The sequence below is a fragment of the Lates calcarifer genome, linkage group LG3 (genome assembly GCF_001640805.2).
Source record: "Lates calcarifer isolate ASB-BC8 linkage group LG3, TLL_Latcal_v3, whole genome shotgun sequence".
Lineage (NCBI taxonomy): Eukaryota > Metazoa > Chordata > Actinopteri > Centropomidae > Lates > Lates calcarifer.
The window spans coordinates 10,182,744-10,202,446 of NC_066835.1; the positions used below are offsets into that span (position 1 = coordinate 10,182,744).

At 42.8% G+C, this 19,703-nt stretch overlaps 1 protein-coding gene and 1 long non-coding RNA gene across 2 annotated transcripts in view; one reads left to right on the forward strand and one right to left on the reverse strand.

The window, feature by feature from the left end:
- The first annotated feature begins 231 nt into the window (after positions 1-231).
- lg3h18orf21 (linkage group 3 C18orf21 homolog) overlaps positions 232-19,703 on the forward strand; it is a 40,181-nt gene continuing 20,709 nt past the window's right edge. Inside the window, exons 1-2 of the mRNA XM_018697627.2 lie at positions 232-332; positions 4,876-4,984. Coding sequence (XP_018553143.1) covers positions 4,932-4,984 — 53 coding nt within the window. The 5' untranslated portion in view covers positions 232-332; positions 4,876-4,931. The remainder of the gene's footprint in view (positions 333-4,875; positions 4,985-19,703) is intronic.
- On the reverse strand, positions 12,077-19,470 carry LOC108897831 (uncharacterized). The gene is made up of 3 exons (XR_001963356.2): positions 19,174-19,470; positions 18,225-18,404; positions 12,077-13,062 (listed from the first exon to the last, which is right to left on the reverse strand). It is a non-coding gene; the product is annotated as an uncharacterized LOC108897831 (long non-coding RNA).

A 19,703-nucleotide genomic window follows, 5' to 3' on the forward strand; every position in this document is an offset into this window, starting at 1 on the left:
ATAGTGTACCGTTTATATTATCTAACTACTTCCTCTTAACTGTTCCTTATTGTAACGTCCCCATACAAAAAAGTACAAATACTTAAGTGTACTGTTTCCGGTGTTGTTAGCAGTCCTCTCCAGTTAGCTTGACACAGCACTCTATGCTAGTCTGTTAGCTATAATTTGTCTTTCCTCCGATTTGACTCGAGCTACAATATGTCAATTGATCCAATGTAGCTGATTTTATTGGTTTATTGAGTCAGTGTGTAGTGTGCGCCGAATGATGAAGGTTAACTTTACTTTTACAGTGTAGCGGTGGGACCTGAAAACTTTCAGACGTGACTTTATTGGTAAGTTTAAAGTGAACAAAAATTGCAATAGAGAAAAAATCAGGATGCTTGAAAACCACAGTCTATGTTGAAAACGAGCATATGAGGTGCTCTGTGACTTAAACACTGTCACTTCAGAGCAAGTGTGTCTCATATTGTTCCCTCAAAACTTAGTTGAAGTTCATTATTTTATTGACCACTTTGTATAGACTCTAAAGAAGATACATTTATCAAATTATAGAGCTACTTAAACATACTTCCTCTTCTGTAGCATATGTATGACCTGCATATGTATGACATGACAACAGGAGCTAAGTGACCTTTCTTCTGTAAATGAGTGACAGTGTGTGCACTGTTTCTAACATAATCCAAAGTGAAACACGTGTGCAATAAACACTCAAGTTAAAAATACTTATTCATTTAATTGTATTTGTCATATGACTTGATATTGCATCACAGCAGAAACTACAGTTCTAAAGACTGTGCCCACAGCTGCAGATAATTTTTACAGAATAAGGAGCACTTTCATCAAGATCAAAAGCCTTAAATAAGGACTAGATCGGACTGATTAGATTTAGACTGATTTATGTGATACATCAGACAAATTAAACACGAGACATCTGTTTTCTTTTTTGAGACTACAGGCTTGGTTTGGGATGAGGCACGAGTTTCAGATTTTTAAGCTTTCAGAATTAACGATTTATGGAGTGAAGTTAGATCACATCATTTTTCTTGTGTTTGGAATAGAGTTGACAAAATTTCAAGTCAACAAAGTGCCTTAAATCCTGTTCTTGATGTTCACGAGACTGCTGAAAGGATCTATTCGTTCACTGCATGAATGGACAATGTGCCACACAGACACACACACACACAGCCCTTCCCTCTGTGTGTTTGCCATTATAGGCTTGGTTTGTTTTCCCATAGTCTCTAGGTCCTGCTCAGGCCGGACCACACTTGCCTAGAGTGTGCAATGCGCTAGTGCAGCCTGCTGTTAGGCAGGCACCTGCACCTCTTGGTAACTTGCCAATATCTTTTATTCCTCCCTCTCTTTCCTTCTCCTTGCCTCCTCCTTTTCTTCTCCCCAGTTGAAACCAATTGACACCTCTCTCTGTGAGGCTGATGTGCTCTCATCCGGAACTGAAAAGGGTCCCGTTTCCGTGATAGGGATCTGGGGCTTTCACGGCTACAAGGGGGGCTCTTGTACAGGTCTCGCGATTCGACCTTTTCCCCGATTCAAACTATGAATCAGTTTACAGATGCAACATGTTTTTCATTCCTACACTGGTGGTAAAACCCATTTAATCAATTAAAAATAAGAAGAGTATTGTTTTATTATTTCAGGCTATTTTAGGCTTAACAGATAAGCGGTATAGATAATGAATGAATGAATGAATGAATGTTTTATTTTCCATCACAAGGGAACAGCCCATTTGCTTGTGCATTAAAAGCACAGTTAACATGTGGATTTTGGTAAGGTAAAAAAATCTCTGTCCCACTAAAAATTAGAAAAAAAAGTCATCTAATTCTTAGGTTTTATTGAAACCCAGAGCAATTTTAGTGTTTTTGGCTTTTTTTTAAGGGTCTGTAGAGGTTCTTGATTCATTGGTCCGAGATCTACTAAGCCTATCACTGTCCTTTATGATAATCTGCATTTGGACCAACTCAGCAGCTGCAGAGCTTATGATTGAGATCTCTCTCATTTGATGGATTTGAAGAACATGAGTCGAGCAGATCTGAAGAACAGCATCAGCCAGTGTTTGACCTGGTGCCATAGGCAGCAGGATCAGATGAAACAGTTCAAGTAAAGAGCGCCATCTAGTGACTGCAAAAAATACATCCCATTTAATCACACTTCACGTAGGTGGAATGGCTTACCACTTAAATGGAAATAACAATCAAACCCAAGCTGGTTGCAGAACTGAACTGATACAAAGGGATAGTGGCCTCAAATAGCTTTGTGGTTAAATCCCTCTGGAGCCAATTGTGCCCCAAGCTGAGAAGCAAAATTGTGTCCTGCTCTTTGTTCTTAATCATCCATGCATTGTCTTCTCTACTCTCCTGCAATATAAGTTTACAAATAAAATACCTCTTTTTTTATTAGACTTTAGCTCAGGGTCCTCTCATCTGTCTGGATGAAGGGTTTATATCTTGAGCTGAAAAACACATGTAAGATGGTGCATCACTTTGCAAAATTCTGGTTTCTGTTTACTACTAATGAATACCAGTTTATTTGAGAAAGTCATTTAACCTCTAAAATTTGCAGCACAGAGCTGACATGGATGCAGAGTTTGTCAATGGACTAATAAAGTGCTGCACCTACACAACAATGACATAAAGAATGCCAGTCTTAGCCTCGTACTTCTCTACGACTCCATTCAATTACAGCTCTATTCACATCTGAACTGACTTAACTGTTGGGCCAATGATTTCATTAGCTGGGTGTCCTTTGTGCTTGATGTTCATTTAGTCTGTTCGTGCAATAAATCATAGCGAATAGAGGTCACATTGTGGGACCAGGCTCCTTTAATTTAATGGAGATGGATTCTGGCTCACACTCCTACCTCCCCTTAGCTTATTAGCTCCCCATAGAGCAGAAGACACAGTGACCTTCAGCCATAAGGACTGAACATGGTTATCAATTAGTGATTCTGATAGTGAAGGTTAGGCCTCTTTTACAACCTAGGTCACAACATGAGTGAATGGCCTATTATTACATATAGCAGTCTCATTCATTGAACCACAAATTGATCGGCGAGAGCATCCATCAGAGATGCATCATTATGCACACAGTACTGGTTAATATTTTACATTTATGCCTCAGAGAGGCTGGCAAGTCTGCAGTCTGTTTTGGACGTGGGTGTATACGTAAGTGGTTCAGACTGAGACACACAGGGGGATAGAGAAAGACAGTGACAAACAAAAGGTTCTGGACAAACAATCAAGAAAGCATATGTGATTTTTATGGCCGAAAGGACATGACAGATATGGGACAACATGTAAAAAAACAACAAAAAAAACAAAGACATCTTTTCACCTTGTAAGAAGAGTTATACAGTGTATGGTGAACAGTCAGGTAAGACAGGTGGCACTCCCCTTTTGATTCTGTGCCAGAGACTGCCACTGTGCATGTGTGCGAGAGACATCTCAATCAATCTGAGCTTGTGGTGCTTTATGTGGGACAGTCTGCAATATGCTGTGTATGCAGTGTCCAGCTGAAGAATAAATGTAACTTATAGCCATAAAAATGTCAGAACATTTAACATTTGTGTCTTAACAAACAACAACCACAGTTAAAGCTCATAAAATAACATCAGAAGATATTATTTATTTAGAATTTAACACTCAGCTATTCTGCCTCTTCGGGAGCGTGTGGTTTGATCAACAGCTTCTGGGAAAAATAAGAAAACAACCCAGCAACTGCCATCAGATGCCGATTACCACATTCTGAAATTGTAATTGGGCAGAAGTATGTGACATCACTCCTTTCCAACTAAGCCCCGCCCACCTCAAACTCAAGCTTAGATAAAACCGAAACAGAAATCTCTCAGTTAAAAATTTCAAAACCAGTTTAACAAAAAACATTTTGTGTTTATGTAGCACCCTGTTGTTCACAGTTGAAAGCTGATTCATAAAATATGTTTTCAGGGCCTTTAAATAGTAACTTGATGTGGTGATTTTATGTTTTTTCTAGATCAGTAAATAATTAAGAAATGGATTATTGGGCAAGGGTAGTAGGGTTATACTTGAGAGCATAATTTTAATGTGCAAGAGCTTACGTAAAGGAAGTTAACAAATAATATAAGCCCTTCATAAAACTTTAAATTTGACAGAACTAAATCTCCAGTTACTACAGTATTGCAAGCACTGCTACAAAGTTGAGTCATCCTAGGATGCTTGTAAGGTCTAACTGTAAACATTTTAGATGCTCTGTACCTCTGTCATGGATCTGTTGATTGGTTTCAACTTGTGATCGCTGTTTGTCATTGTTGCTGTAGCTTTTTGGAGTGCTGTTAATTGTCTCATGACATATCAGAGTGCCGTTTGACAGATCTGTCATCTGTGGCTGACAAATTCTGTTAATTGGCATCTCAGTTTTGAAGCAGTGTTTACTCTGAAGACGTTTTGACATTTAACAGCAGCTGTGTATAATAAAATTAACTCTTGCTTAATTCCATTCAGTTCAGTTCCTGGTGTTGTGCGTGACATTAGTGACACCTTTTCCTACTGTGATGAGTCAAAATGTCTGCTGTGAAAAAAAAAGGCTCATGGGATGTAGTTTATGAGGGTGTGTGGGTTTGAAAGCAATGAAAAAGGCTTACTTAAGCTTTAACCTAACCTAAAGTTTGTGTGTGGTGTGTGTGTGTGTGGTGTGTGTGTGTGTGTGTGTGTGTGTGTCTGCCCACTCCAAAGTAAGAATTATGATTGTTTAGCTCAGTGTGCTGAGCTGCGTTCTCCCTGCATGCTAATTGTAGATGGAAAAAAATCTGTTCATTGAGGATGAGGTTCTCTTAAATGTTTGCCAACCAAGGCTGAATGTGTGTGTATGCTTGTCTTTTTGTTGTAGTGTGTACGTTGGATGGCCATATCAAGGTTGCAGGACAAAGCACCAGCCTCTTGTTTATGCAGCTGAGGTCGACCCAAAGCAGAATGTATCATCAGCATGACAGAGCGAGGTAAGAGGAAGAGGAGATGAGCAGGAGGAGTAGGAGAGAGAGACAGAGTGGGGATCGTCGGGGGGTGGGGGGTGGGGTGTCTATGTGCCAATCAGCCCACTCAGCAGTCAGTCCTCGCCAGCCAGGGGGCCCAATGGGAGTGTCTAAAAGACACACACACACAAATACACACACATCCACCTCCTCACTTTTCTCCAGTCTCTCATCCAGCACCAGACTCCCCAGGCCTGTCCCTCCGTCGTCCAGGCAACACATCGCATTCAGTCCAGTGAGCATCTAACTTGTTTGTTTCGTGTTAGATTCACAATGGGAGGGGATTGGGTGGCAAGAAAGAGATGGCGAGAGAGAGAGAGAGAGTGGGGTGGGGGACAGAAAAGGGTGAGAGAGGAAAAACGAGAGGAGAGGAGGGTGGCATGTAAACGAAGCTCCTCTGCCAGAAACGGGTGCAAAGTTCTGAGCGCCAGGCAGAACGCCAGGCCTGCTCCTTTGAAACAGGAGCTGTTCAGAATGAGCACAACTGTCAAATTGCTATAATTGGTTCCTTCTTAAATGAGCGTGACAGCTGCTGATGGTTTCTTCCAGCAAGGTTTTGTGATAAAGAATCCTTTTCTTTCTCGCTCTTTCTCTTTTGGGACGTCATTTGGGTGGCAAACGCCCGAAGGATTGGTAGACTGGAAGAGTGAGTCGTTCATACATCAGCCTCATTTGTAAGGAAACAGTGTAATATTTGTAATTAGAAGCAAGACAGATAATCATCATAGGGAATTATCACGCAGCTGCCAAAGATAGAAGTGCATGTCTAGACTTTAAATAATTATAGTATTTGCTGTTCCTTAGTCTTCAAAGTAACTGCCACATCAGGCAAATAAGTATCTGCTCTTATCTGACAGTCTTTATTTCACTCTGCTGTATTTACATCATAGATAGGTTTAGCTGTGAAATGCAGCGTGATGGAAGTTCTTTTTCCAGGATAGTTGGTAATACAAATGGATTGTGTCAGCAAGGTCAAACCAATCAGTGGTTAAGTGCAGTGGAAGAGAGATTTTCAATCACAGAGTAAACACAGAAACACAATTCCCTCCATTCCAGCTGTGAGCACAAACACACACACACACGCATGTAGGTAAACAGAAACATAACCCACATCAGACGCTATCAATCCAGCTGTCTGAATAACAGCCAGGCGGCCTGGGGACCCACTGATGGGGCCCCTGTTGAGCTCGGGGGGGCCCCTCGTTTCCCTCTGTTTGCTCCTGATAACACTGCTGGAATTGTTCCTCAGCCGCCCCTCACATTAATCAAAAAGCTGTGGGACAATAGAATTGTTCAGAGCTGGTCCGCACAGTGGTGCTTTCATGGCCACTGGCCTCATAAAAAAACATCCTCGGCCCAACCACCTGCAAATAATGTTTATCGTGAGCGGCCGCTGCACCAAAAGTCCTGCTCCCAAATGAGCGACTGGCAACTGCTGGTGGATGACAGAGGATTTTTAATATCTTCTTTTCCCGTACAGGTTGTAAGAGCCGCCACACCGCAGCCTCTTATCAGGTTTAGATTTTAGAAGTTCCTCAAACTGTCTTACACCTTTGTTTACCACTTCTTTTAGAGCCTTTGTGCTTTATTTCCATCAGGTTCAAGTCTTTTCTGCTAGGCTGGAAGTACTGTGAGGTGAATCTTTTCATGACGGCGGTGATAAACTAAAAATGTGTTGATAATGGAACGGAAAATTGCATCTGGATAGTAAATTAAAAGAAAAACCTTACTTTCACCCTCCAGATCTCTTGTAACCTGAGCACATTAAATTCACATTTCACTGATATATTGCAATCGTTATCTCTTTCAGTGGAAAAGCAGGCTCTGTTGAAAACACATTATCCCAGGCAGTCAGGAAATGCAGCAATTCATCACTTTAGTCTTTGTCATCTTAACCCATTTTAAAGCTCTGCCCCTTTAAGGAACACCCTCGTAATTGGCCTCACATCATTCGTGAGTGATACTGACAGGGTGTCAACATTAATGCATTCCCTGTCGCATCTGCTGTGATTTCCCTTCATTGAATGTACATCACGGCCCCTTTCCAAACCAAGCAAAAGGAGTAGTGTGTGTGCGATGTGAGAAAAAACTGCTTGATTCATGTCCACCCTGCGGGGGACCTCTTTACCCTTTAAAGTTTTGTGTGAATTCAAAATGAATGAATAAACTATAATGACGGCATGCCGGTGGGAAGCTGGGAGCTGAAAGTGAACACCTGTCACTGTCAGCAGTCTGCAGCTCCCTGCCACTGACTGGCTGATGCACAGAAGGTCACCTTGTGTCTGTGGGACCTGAGCAGGGGGACTGGCAGCTGATAACTCAGCACTGGACTATACTCCCACTGAGGATAGAGAGGGGCAACACTTATCATAACTGGCCCCTATCTGCTGTCAACTGGAGATTCATTTCTCATCTTCTGAAGCTTGTATCATTCTCTCTTGTCCTCTGTTTCCCCTCTTCTATCCTGCCTTTCTATCTCCGTCCCTCTCATGTTTGCTACCTCAGGAACTCGTGGTCTGTTTTTTACACATAATTCTCTTCGGCTCAGGCACTTTTTATAGCAGTGGCTTTTCTCCTCACTCCGTATCTGTCTTCTTCTCTGTTTCTTGAGGTTTTAATTACTTTTGCCTGTTTCTCTGTAACACACACAATTTCCTTGTTTTGATCTCTTCCATTTCTTCTTCCTCCTAGACTCTCCCTGCCTGCCTTTGAGCCCTAACTTTCCATTTGTCTTTTTTGTATGTCTTATTTCTCCAGCATCACTTAGAGAAATGTTGATGTCACTTTCATTGAATGTCTTTCCTTTCTCTCTCTCTCTCTTTATCTGCCTGTCTGCCTCTTTCTACCTTTGCACAGTCACACACAGCGTGCGCTTCTGTGTATGTGTGTAGGAAGTACACACATACACAGAAGCGCACACTCCTCCCAAACCCGCACACCACAAGCCCTTGAGGTGGAAAAGTGGTGCTCACAGGAGCTGACATGGGGACAAACCCATTCCGGCAGAGCAGATGTGAGGGGAATATTTTCCGCGAATCCCATCTCTTGCCATCAGTTGATGCCATTCTGTTGTGAATATGACATCCAAGACAAACTTTGATTTTTGTATTTACTTTGCATGAATTGCTTCAGCCTGGGAAATGAAGTTCAAGTCTATTTATTTTCTCCGCAAAGAGACATCCTTTGAAAAGCTGGCACGATTTTTAATCCACTCACCATAACTAAAGGCAGCATGGAATTGATTTCACCTCAGGTGTCAACACAGCGATGAAATACAGGATTTCATCAAAATCACAAGCTAATTCCCCCCCAAACTACAGGCCATCAGCCCAGTGAGGCTTAGCATATGTTGACATATGCATTATCAAAGACACACTCCAACAGCTTACAAGTGCTTCCAGGGGCATCACAAAATGTTTGCCTGTTCCCTGGAACACGGCTCGGTGAGTTTACAGGAAATCTGTGATCTGAATCTGTCCATCAACTCAATGAACCTTTCAAGGGCATCCCCCAGTGCAATGACCCACACACACACACAAACACGCAGACATGGACGTACAACCACACATGGATATACAGGTACAATATGTGCATAAGGTAGACAGACTTGTGTAAATACTCAATGAGAAGGGGCTTAAAATTTGAAGGAACTAAATCCCCATCACACTGGATGAAGGTAGATCATATAAGGTTGCATGTCATTTAGCATTTATTAACTCCTCTATAACACAGCCAAACTGGCAATTCAGCTTGTGTTTAGCGTATGTAATCATAATTTCCATGACTGTTCTTCTTTGCTTATTTACGCAGGTAAAACTTGGTGATTTTCTTCCTTTTGTGAGGAAGTTATTGCTTTGAAAACTCACATCAAAGTGTGCTGAGTGCTTTCAAAAGCTGACAAATGCTGGCATTCAACCTCACACAACCTCTTTATGTAAGTATTTATAATTCTCCTCAAGTTAGTATAGAACCTGCTTCTATTATGTTTTTTTCTTTCTTTATTTTGTCTGTCCCTGTTACGTGGGAAAGATCTATACAGCACAACTGAAGATGGCTCTCATTGTAATGCTGGTAATGGTTGTTTTGTGTGCTGACTCTGCAGAGGGTGAAAATGTCTCTTATTCATTCTTGTTTTCAAACTGCTTATTTCATTTCAGAGTGACTGGGAGCGTATCCTTGCATGCTGGGGGATTTTTTCAGTCTGTGTTTTCTCTGCAATGGGTAAACAGACTTGCATAAAAAAACTTACATGAATATAGGGAGAACAAAAAGCAGAATCGGTGCGTGGGGAGCAGGGATTTTTTTTATTATTATTTTTTATTGACACACCATGCCACACAACTGGCATACTTAATATTTGAATGCCTGTTTTCTGGGCATCTACAACCTCAGTGACCTCCACCACCAAATTATCAAACACTGTTCACAACTTTCTGGGTGAACAGTTGGGCAAAGTTTTTGTTTCTATTGACTGATGTGTCAGTGTCACTCGCCATGTCTGAAACTCAGTGAAAAGTGGCAGCTGTCTCTGCAGTGCCGCCTCGCTCAGTTTTAATAAATCAGCCCCAGTCACTCTGTTCTCCCTCTCTATCCTCTGCCTCTCTGGCTTCGTCCCTTTCACTACTTATCTAAAAGGCTGCTGCCTTTCCCTACTCGCCACTCTCTATCTCTGCTTTGCCATTCTCTTTCCTTCCCTTTACTTTCTCTTTTCTGCTAGCCTGTTTTTATCTCTCCCAGCTGCCAATCTCTCCGTCCCTCTTCTACCATCTCTAACTCCCCCACTTTTAATACTTAGCTTCCTCTTCCCTCTCTTTCACTCTCTCCCCTCCCCGGTCTCTCTTTAGAGCCTCTTATCATTGCTAAGTTGCTCAAAAAGAGCCTTCCTCTGTCATCTCCCCTGGGAGTGCTGGTATAATAAGGCAGTTCTAAAACCTCAGGGTCCTCGGATGGAGTCAGGTACTTGTGGCTTCCTCACTTTTCGCAAAGTGATGGCAGAGTTATGGTATAATTGACGGAGAAGGACCTCTCTAACACACTCTTCCCCTTTTCTTCAGCATGTTTTCTGTTGCCCATAGCCTCTCCCCCTTTTACCATCTGGCCCTTTGTAATAGGCATCAAAACACAAAATACATTATGACCTTGTGTGTGAATGGATCTACAGTCACTGAATATAGACTGAGGAATTGATTACGCTGCCATGCACTCCATCTCATAAATGTGCCTGATGCATATTGGCAATCCTTTATCACAGTGAGCGAGCCTGACTTTATGAGGCCTTGGTGTCCACTCTTTGTCTTTGACTACATTTAATATGTTGTAATTGACTACGAGCATCCAGCCATATTATCATTCATTCCTGTCTATACCTGCATTTCAGCACCAATGACAGCACATAAATAATAGTTGATTAGCCTGGAAGTGCAGTGGAACTGATGGCCACGAGATGTGAAATAACTCCTTCTCTCATCTTATCGTACCCTCTGTAATTTTATTTCCTCACAATGCCGACTCTATTTCACCACATGTCATCATCAAACAAATGTCAGTCTTTTAACTTGGTGGCATGACATTCAGCCCAGGGTGTCTGCCGTGTCATGCGATGCACATTTATCCAACCTAACACAAAGTGACAAGACACTTGTAACAAGAGGGTTTCACTCTTGGCTCCCCTCCCACTCCCTAACCTGCCTTCAGTCTCTCTTCTTCCTCCACTCTGTGAACTGAATAAATTCCTTGACTTGATATTGTTGCCGTAGCATTTCCATATCAACTAGGGTGTGTGTGTGTGTGGGGGGGGGGGTTTAAACCGCAGCAGCGAGGGGGATAGCTCTTTCTCTCTCTCAATCTGTAACTGCTGATTGCAGACACAAAGTGCACTGGTGTGGAAAAATATGCGGCACAGCAAATCCTTGTTAAGACCCAGCAATCTGTTGGATCTCAGAGTGTCCTGCTCACTTCTCTGGGTTTAAGACACAGATGTTTCATTTAGCTAATTACTATATAAAAAAACTACTGTCACTGTATTATCATTTAATTAAATAATTCCACAGTTTTTAGTTGGATGAAAAGACTGATAATTCTCATGTCGGTATCGTATTAGAAACTAGCGCCAGCCGCTGGTTAGCTTAGCTTAGACCAGCTCTGTTCAAAGGTAATAAAATCCATACAACCAGCACCTCTAAAGGTCACATATTGACATGTTATAGCTTGTTTGTAAAACCTAAGACGATAGATATTACCCTAATTTCTGTGTGGTATTAGAAGCTACTGCAAGCAGCTGGTTAGCTTAGCTTAGCATAAAGATTTAAAGAGGTACCCTGGCTCTGTCTGAAGGTAACAAGAAACCAAGAAATATTCCAGGCCATTGTCACAAGAGTGGTATTTATCTTCTTATCCAACTGCAATCAAGAAATAAAAAGTATTTTTGTAAAATGTTCAAATGTTCAAAATTTTAGTCTTCAAACCAAAAACGGACTTCTGAAATTCTTTCCATGAAAAATTCCAACTGTAACCATCCAAGAAAAGTGGAAGATTAAACTCTGAACTGAAAAAAGTTACCCTGAAGTGGTTTCGGTTAAGCTAACCGAGAAAAGATGTACTTCAATGATAACATGCTGTTTCAGAGTTATTTCATTTTAAGTCCACCATAAGATCAGGTCAGGGAATATTCAAGGAGGTATGTCACAAAAGTATTGTGGCAGCACTCTGAGCTGTATAATGGTAAATAAATAATATTGCTTCTTAGACGTCTGCACCAACATGAGGTAAACACAGCCAGCCTATATCAGCTCACACAGCATTCAGCACACAGCCTCCTTTCAATCCCTCTAGTAAACAGTCCGGGTAGGGGGAGATTGAAAACAGCAAGCATCCGCACCCAGATTTACATTCCAATCAAGTGACACCCCTGTCAGAAAATGGCTTCATTTTCTCTTCTCTAAAGCACACACACACACTCACACACACTCCATTATTGCAGAGATCCACATGTTCAAAACAACCACACCTGATGTGCAGAAACACACAGCCACTTCTCCTCACCCCACTGTCCTTCCCTCTGTCCTCTTCATGCACATAGTGATCTCTGACTGGGCCTGAGTTGTGTTTGAGTGACAATGCAGGGTGAACGGTCACATCTGGTGGAAGGAGGCATTGTACTGCATCTCTGTCCTCTGTACTCCCTCCTTCTTATTGAGATAAGAACAAAGACAGAAGCTATCTCGTGTGACTCTTTTAACCTCTTTGTCTGTGTTGTTCATTTGCAACCTGGGGGGAAGATGAGGAAGCATTTTAGGGGGCTTAGACAGCCAGCGCGTGCCTCCCCAGCACCTGCCTGCCTCCCCCATAGGTAAATCACTGTTGACCTTGTCAGGAGCTATTGCTTCATGATGATGTTTGCTCCCTGGGAAAGTCAGAAGTGCTGCTTCATTTGATGCAAGACAAGGTTCATTTAAAAGTCATTTGGCTTGCCGTGTGTTTATGGTTTCAAAAGAATAATAATCTGCAATGGTGCTAACTTTGCTTTAAATGTCACAGTGCAAATGTTACCAGGGAGGTATTCTCTGAGGACTGCAGCTAATATGCTTGATAAGACATGACCTGAAACAAGTACTGAATCTAAACTGAGGACACCAAGCGTAGCCTAATATATCCCAAAACAAATTACCTTTGAATCCTGCTGTTATCATTACAAATACAATAGGAGTAATGTTTTCTCTAAAGTACTTTATTGCCTTTAAACTGTGAGAGAGGACAGTATATTGATTTTGAAAACTACACTGAAAATGTCAGTGACGAGGCACAAGCTTGGTTGTAAAGTGAGGAGCAGGGTCAGCAGGTCCGCAGTTGGTAGGATCCATCTGTTCTGGGAGCTCAGTTCATCAGCGGGCGGGCAGACAGACCGGCAGAGGGGCAGACAGGCAGCTCCACTGGCTGCAACACAAGACACGAGCGGGGAGGAGAGGCAGGACCCATGTCCTGTGTTGCAGCCCTTGGCCCAGCCAACAGGTCACCTTCAGCTCAGAGGGCCGTCAACAGCTGATCCACTGTGAAGAGGGAGACAGGGAGATGAAGAGGAAGGAAATGGGGGAGGTTGGGAGTGGTGGTGGGAGGGTGGGGGGGGGGGGCAAAAAGAGATAAAGTCAATTGCAATAGATTCTGTAACAGAGACAGGGGGAGCAGATGGGAAGAAAATGAGAGGAAGAGAGTGACTGGTGGGACCAGAGGATGAGACAGGCGGGTGGGGAGGAAAATGAACGAGGGGGGTAATAGAATGAAGGGAAATACTAATGGCAAGTGAATGAGAGTGAAGAGGAGAGCGCCAAAAGGGCAGTGCACCTCCACTGACACCGCATTCATCACCTGGCCAATGAAAATGGCCTTTTTTCACCTTGCAAAGAGGGGGTTGGCTTTCCCGGCTACATCTTATACCCACTCTGCTCCACATCCAGAGAAAAACACTCCTCTGGCCCAAATTGCCTGACTAGAAGGTTAATGACTACCAGTGCCACGGGTCCACAGAAAAAGATCTGTCTGCTGCGTCCTTATATAGAAGCCTTGTGGCAAAATTGGAGCATGTCATTGGAAATAAATGTAATCATTATCATAGTTGTGCACTGCATCGGAAAGAAATAAGATCTGATTTGGGGCGTAAAAATTAGAAATGTGTGCAAGTAAACTGATGTTTATGCTGTCTATTGGTCTCATGGGGAAGTGGTTTGTCATCAGAGAGGGAGAGGGCATGCAATCAATTCCCAAACCACCGCCAAGCCTGTGTCATTCTCTCTCGTTCTCTACTTGTCTCTCTCAGGGTGTCTGCCATGTAACAGGCATTAAAAGGTCATAGCTGAGTGAACTCTAAGCTGCGCATATCACAAACAAAGGTCTGAAAATGCCATAGTTTCACAGACATGTCCTCATATCTGCAGAAGGAAGATCAACAGGCAAAACAACAAAAATAATCAATGGCCCTTTTCTTTCTGTGACATTTACCCCCAAATTTCTGCTTTGTGGTATAATCCTGTCAGCTCCATTCTCCAATATCCCTGTTCTTTCAAAGATGCTTACATCAGCCTCACTGCTTAAACCAGACTTCTGCTTTTGTGGTGCAGTACTCTAACTGTTAGGCAATTACACGATCTTTCTCTCGCCTAGTTCCTTGGATGAAAATGGGTCCAACCTAGATTTGAGACTACAGGGATATGAACTCAGAGGACAGATGAAAGGAGCTGAAGGACAAAGCACGCAAAAAAAGAAAAAGAAAGTAGAGGAGAGCCAGGGGCAAAATTCAATTCATTTAACCCTTTTTTCTATTCTGAATAAAAAAGCTTATAAAGGAGAACACATATATTTTTTTAAAGAAGTGGAAAACAGTTGAGATTTTGAACAGGTTTTGGGTCAGAGTGAGGTCTCTGGAAGCTTTAACGGTAACACTGTCGGCTAGAATTGCAGAGATATTTTATCGGGGGGGCAGAAAGGCTGCCTAACACTTGGGAGTGATCCCTTTGAAGTGTGCTGTCAGGAGTAGCTGATATCCTACATCAAGTGAGTGAGGCACACGCACACTTGCTAGGCTTTGGCTTGTAAATCGAAGTCACAGTGCATCCCTGCCTTCATATAGGACGTTTGACAAAAACAGTGTCTAATAATGGATGGCGTACTACTGGAAACTGCTCAAGGCAACTTGGCTGCTGTGAGAAAGAGGCCACCCAGATTTTACACTCAATCGTTTACGTGAATTGCCTTTCATTACCACCGCGACAATGGGTTTGGACGGGATTGAAATGACTTTGCCAGATGAAAATGCAGCAGACGTGCTGTGTGCAATTAATGGGACTTGTAACTGAAGTATTGATGTTGAGTAATAAGTCCCACTTATTCTCCATAATCAGGACAATGATCACACAGAGTGTAATGGATACGTGCCGTGCATCCCTTTACCAAAAAACCTTATCATTCGAGAAGATCCTCCCCTATTCAAAGATTCACACAATAGACGGATTAACAATGGTGCATTGTGCCGGCTGTAACAGTGGCGTGGCTCCTCTGATTAGGGTGTGATATTGAGGCAGAATTTTAGTCTGCCAACAAATCATGAGAAGAAGAGCCTTGGTGGAAAAAACTGCACATTACATTCATGAGGAAATAGGTTGAGAAAACAAAAGAATATCAGCATACCAGATCCCCATATTTACATAATGCCAGTGCCCCCTATCTTGCCCCTACTCCATCTCTAGTTTATGTTCATTAGTAACAGTGCTGTATTAACTTGTTTATAATGAGACAGTCTACAGAGGCTACTCATGCCAATTACTCAGGCTTTTCATTATCACATCAGGCAAAAGGCATCGCCGGATTTATCCATAATGCAACAGTGATGACAGTATAAAACTTCACATGCACATACACAGGCGCGCATTCATTTGCATGTACATTAAATGTGTGTATGTGTGTACATTCGAGGTCACTGAGGATGCCGATTGGCTCCGCAACAATCAGTTAGCTGTCTGAGGTTCGACTTAAGAGGGAAAAGAAAAGTCTTGTCTGGCAGCCACTTTGGGTGTTAGGCTGTGAGCCCATTCATTTTAATCAAGGCCACAGGGAGCTAATAAACAAATAGGCACCACAAATTCTAAGCAAGATTTTACAACTGGGCTTAGGCTTAACTCTTAACTTTTAAGCCTTGTCATCCAACTGACAACTTTCGACAGTGACCTTAAATGAGTGAATCATCATATGGGCAAGGCTTTTTTTTTCTGTAAACGCAGGGGTACTGTTTGGTATCTGCCGAGCACAGTGTTCTTATTACATCTATTCCAAACTAATGCACAAAGAGTTTTACTTATAGTCACTTTACTGTAATAATTATGTACAACTATTAAGTTTCTCAGTGCTTTTCAATCTTTGAATACAAACCTTCTATCATTTTAATGTGAAAAAGACCACAATGGAAGTCAGCTTTATTATTCCTCACCATTCCTCTCCTTGTTATTCTCTGAGGATACACAAGCTTTTACAGAGACCTTCGCTGGTCTCTCCACTGGGTCTCTCTCCCTTGGTGTCTTGTGAATGAGCCACTGTTCTCGAGGGTTCTGGATGCCGGGATCGTCCTGATCCAAACAAACCCTGTTTGTAGACCTAACATCTTTGTTCTACTCAACCTGATTATGCATGGTGTCGAAACATAATCCGTACCAGCAGCTCTACTTCCCAAACGCGCCCCGCACCAGTCGGCGCATATAGATACATCCACATAAAGATGCATGCAAACAGTCACACACATACACACTCTGCCTTGCTCAGAGACACAAAAACACATTTGCTCTCATTGCCTAAAAATGAGATCTATAGAGAATTTCGCTCTGAGGCATTGTTTTAAAAAAAACTGTTAAAAGATGAATGTCAAGGTCGAATAACCAGATCACCTCCTTTTGAGTTTTCACATGCTCCTCCATCAAGAAGCAAAGTACATGCAGGAAGGTTTTGTTGAGAATAGCACAGGGGGAAAAGTCTCTTGGCCTGTACATGTGCAGCTTCCAGTAACAGTTGAGTGACTCAGCCCTCTTCACAAATAATCTCCATGGAGGGAGTAATCACTTCAGATGCTGAATATAACATTATATTTATCTCACAGAGCAGCTTTGCAAAATAGCATTTCAAAGCCATCAGACTACTGGTTTTTACTGAAGTAGAATGTGAGAGCTGTTGTCCTTCAAGCATTGTCCATGGGATTATGTGATAATTCTCAACGAAGTAAAGACAACTTCCAACCTGCGCGTAGACAAAATCCATTTTAAGCGAGTGATGCTGTGACCTTGGTCTTCTCTTACTCTGTGTTCCTGCGCCAGACTACTCATTCATGCTGTGATTCAAAGAATGACTGTGATAAATGCATCAAAAACTCAGGGTTGCTTGAAGAATTCTTACTCTCTAAATGATGCATTAAAAACAGGAATGAAGAAACAGAAGCCTGGAAAATGCTCACAAACTCGCACAAGGATGCACGTCTGCACTGAGATACAAGAGGAAAGACAGAGGCACTGGCTGCTCAAAAGTACTGAGTATAAGCTTAGGATTAGCAAGTCTGCACTAACAAGATGTTTATGCACAAAAGACTAAAACAAATGCAGCCAGTTATCGGGACACAGCATAAAACCTGGCTCAGTGAGTGCCCTTTATTATACTCTATTAATTATTAATTCAAGTGGATAATTACACTCATTACAGAATATAGACTGTTAAACTCAGCAGTGTTCCTGCTGGAGATGTGTAAAGTCAGGGAGTTCTGCAGGAGAATGACCTGAGATAACAGCCGCAGATGAATGCAAATCTGCAGTTTACATCTCTACACAGGAGAAAACTGATTGAAGTGGACCCTCGAGCTCCATGGCTGCAAGAAGTCCTTGCAAAAATGTTCAACAGACGCAACTGTCTGTAATCACGTGTGTGCGTGCGCTTAAGCTCTCTCTCTCTCTCACACACACACAGAAGTACAGTACATTGTGCCTTTTCTCCTGAGCTCTCTCAGCACTATTGGAGTTGGTGTTGCGTTTCAGGAGCGGTAGCTGGCTCAATGGCTGCTGCTTCTGCTGCTGCTGGGATTGGCTTATGCCTGCAGGTGCTGACAGGACACATTGGGATGTCTCTGCTCTCCGGTGAGGTCCTCCAGAGGTGAAAGTCGTGTCCTGTTATAACATCAGACCTGTCTCACCACAGCACAGAGCGGAGACAGGTGTGGTCCTGCATGGCTCAGTGAGCAGTGCATTAATACTGTCAGGAGGCTGCAGGTTCCATCATCTATGAGTCAGCAGAGCACCACACTCACCAAACAGTTTCAAGGTTTAAATCCTCACCGGTCAAACTGATTTCGAAAAATGTGAACTTAAAAAGCTGCAAAGCATCTGTTGAATTTCAAATGTTTCTGTACGGAAATACATTTCCTCACACTTCCAGGCAGCCTTCAAAGATTTACTAACACTACACTGCTGTCTGGTAGTTATGTGATTGATCTCCATGGGCTTCAGATTTCCTGTGCCCTGTAGGAAATCTAGGTTCAGATCAGTGGAGAAGCATTCTACAAGTCTTTGATCGTGTGTGTGTGTGTGGGGGGGGTCGTCACAGCTACAACATTCATTTCTGCCAATTTTATATAATTTATGAGACACCACAATCAGTTGGGAAAAAGGAGTGAGAAACCACTCAGCCCTACCTTTCTATCACAGCCCTCGTCGTTTTTGTTCTTTGCTTTCTGTTTCCTTCCCGTTGCACGGCAGTAAAGAGGAGGATGAGGATGAGGATGTGGTCCCACTTTGAGCACCATAGCCTCTCTGCCTGCTCGTCTTGTCAGTCTCTGTCTGACTCTCCCCCGGAATCGCGAGTCAATTAAGTCCTGGTAGTAAGGGAAAATCCGTTTATCCGCAGACACATACACTTAGACGCGCGCGGGGGGCTCGCACGAGCTCTGGCTCAATCGTGTATGTGTGTGTGTGTGTGTGTGTGTGTGCGGCGCGCGCGCGTGTTTGGAAGCGCCTGTCTGACAGCGCCTGATAAAGTGAAGATTTACTCGCGGACAAAGTGAGGAGCAATCCCTCACACTTTAGCTTACTCCATCAGTTTCTGAGCGCTCTGCACTGGCTCCGGTGATTTAATATCTCTTCGGTGTGTGGTGACAGCCCCCACCCCTACCCTCCATTAACGGACACACACGCGCACACCCATTGCAAAGACAGAAGTGTAACCTGTGAAGAACAAAATTGTCTAACACTTCAGACTTCACAGCAGCAAAGTGTCAGCCTAGAAAAACATAAATTATTAGTAAATTATAATGGATAACAATAGTAGGCTATTAATTCTATTAACTCACTATCAAGAGTGTGTACTGTGCTGTTCTTTTGTATATATACATATACATATATATATAATTCCAATGCCCTATATAAGCTACTCCATATTGTACTTCTATGCTAAAGTTCCAAAAGAAACATTATAGGATGAAAATGATCAGTTATCAATTGAAAGGATGCCATTAGAGCCTATTTCTGTTTTAACCGAGGTTCACGTGGGACCATCATAATTTATAATAGGCCATAAAATCGCTAAATTTTCTTCCTCTGACTAAAATAACAGTATTTATTATGCGTGAAGGCGTGAAAACCTACTGTTAAGCAGGATGCATATTCCGGGAAAAGATGCGCGTAAAACACACCGGTCCGACGATCAGCCTCCTTGGACACTCTGACACGAGCAGAACAGAGCAGGGAGCTCCGCTATCGCCCGCTGCTGAATGAAATCCCCCTCTTGTGTCTCGAACAAAACCTCTTTGTAACTTCTGTCTTGTCGTTTGGCCGCCTCTGTACCGCGGGGCTCGCGTCTGACCGGGTTGCTGCTTCTTTTGATGTCCGCACACCAGAGGGTACCCATCGCCAGTGCGCACTGAATAGGATCTTCAAACCCCCCCCCCCCCCACCACCACCACCACCGCTGCTGCCTCTGCTGCTGCTGCTGCTTCAAAATATCCAATTTCACATTGTAGCTCTCTTTCTCCCAGCAGAATTACCTTTCACATCCGATGCAGTAATTTCACTGGATACAGCAGGAGTTTTTATAGACTCAAGCGATACCTTGAGTTCTTGTCGGATGGCATAGGTTAATGTGTGTGGCTTTTTGGAGCTAGAGAAACCTGGACTGT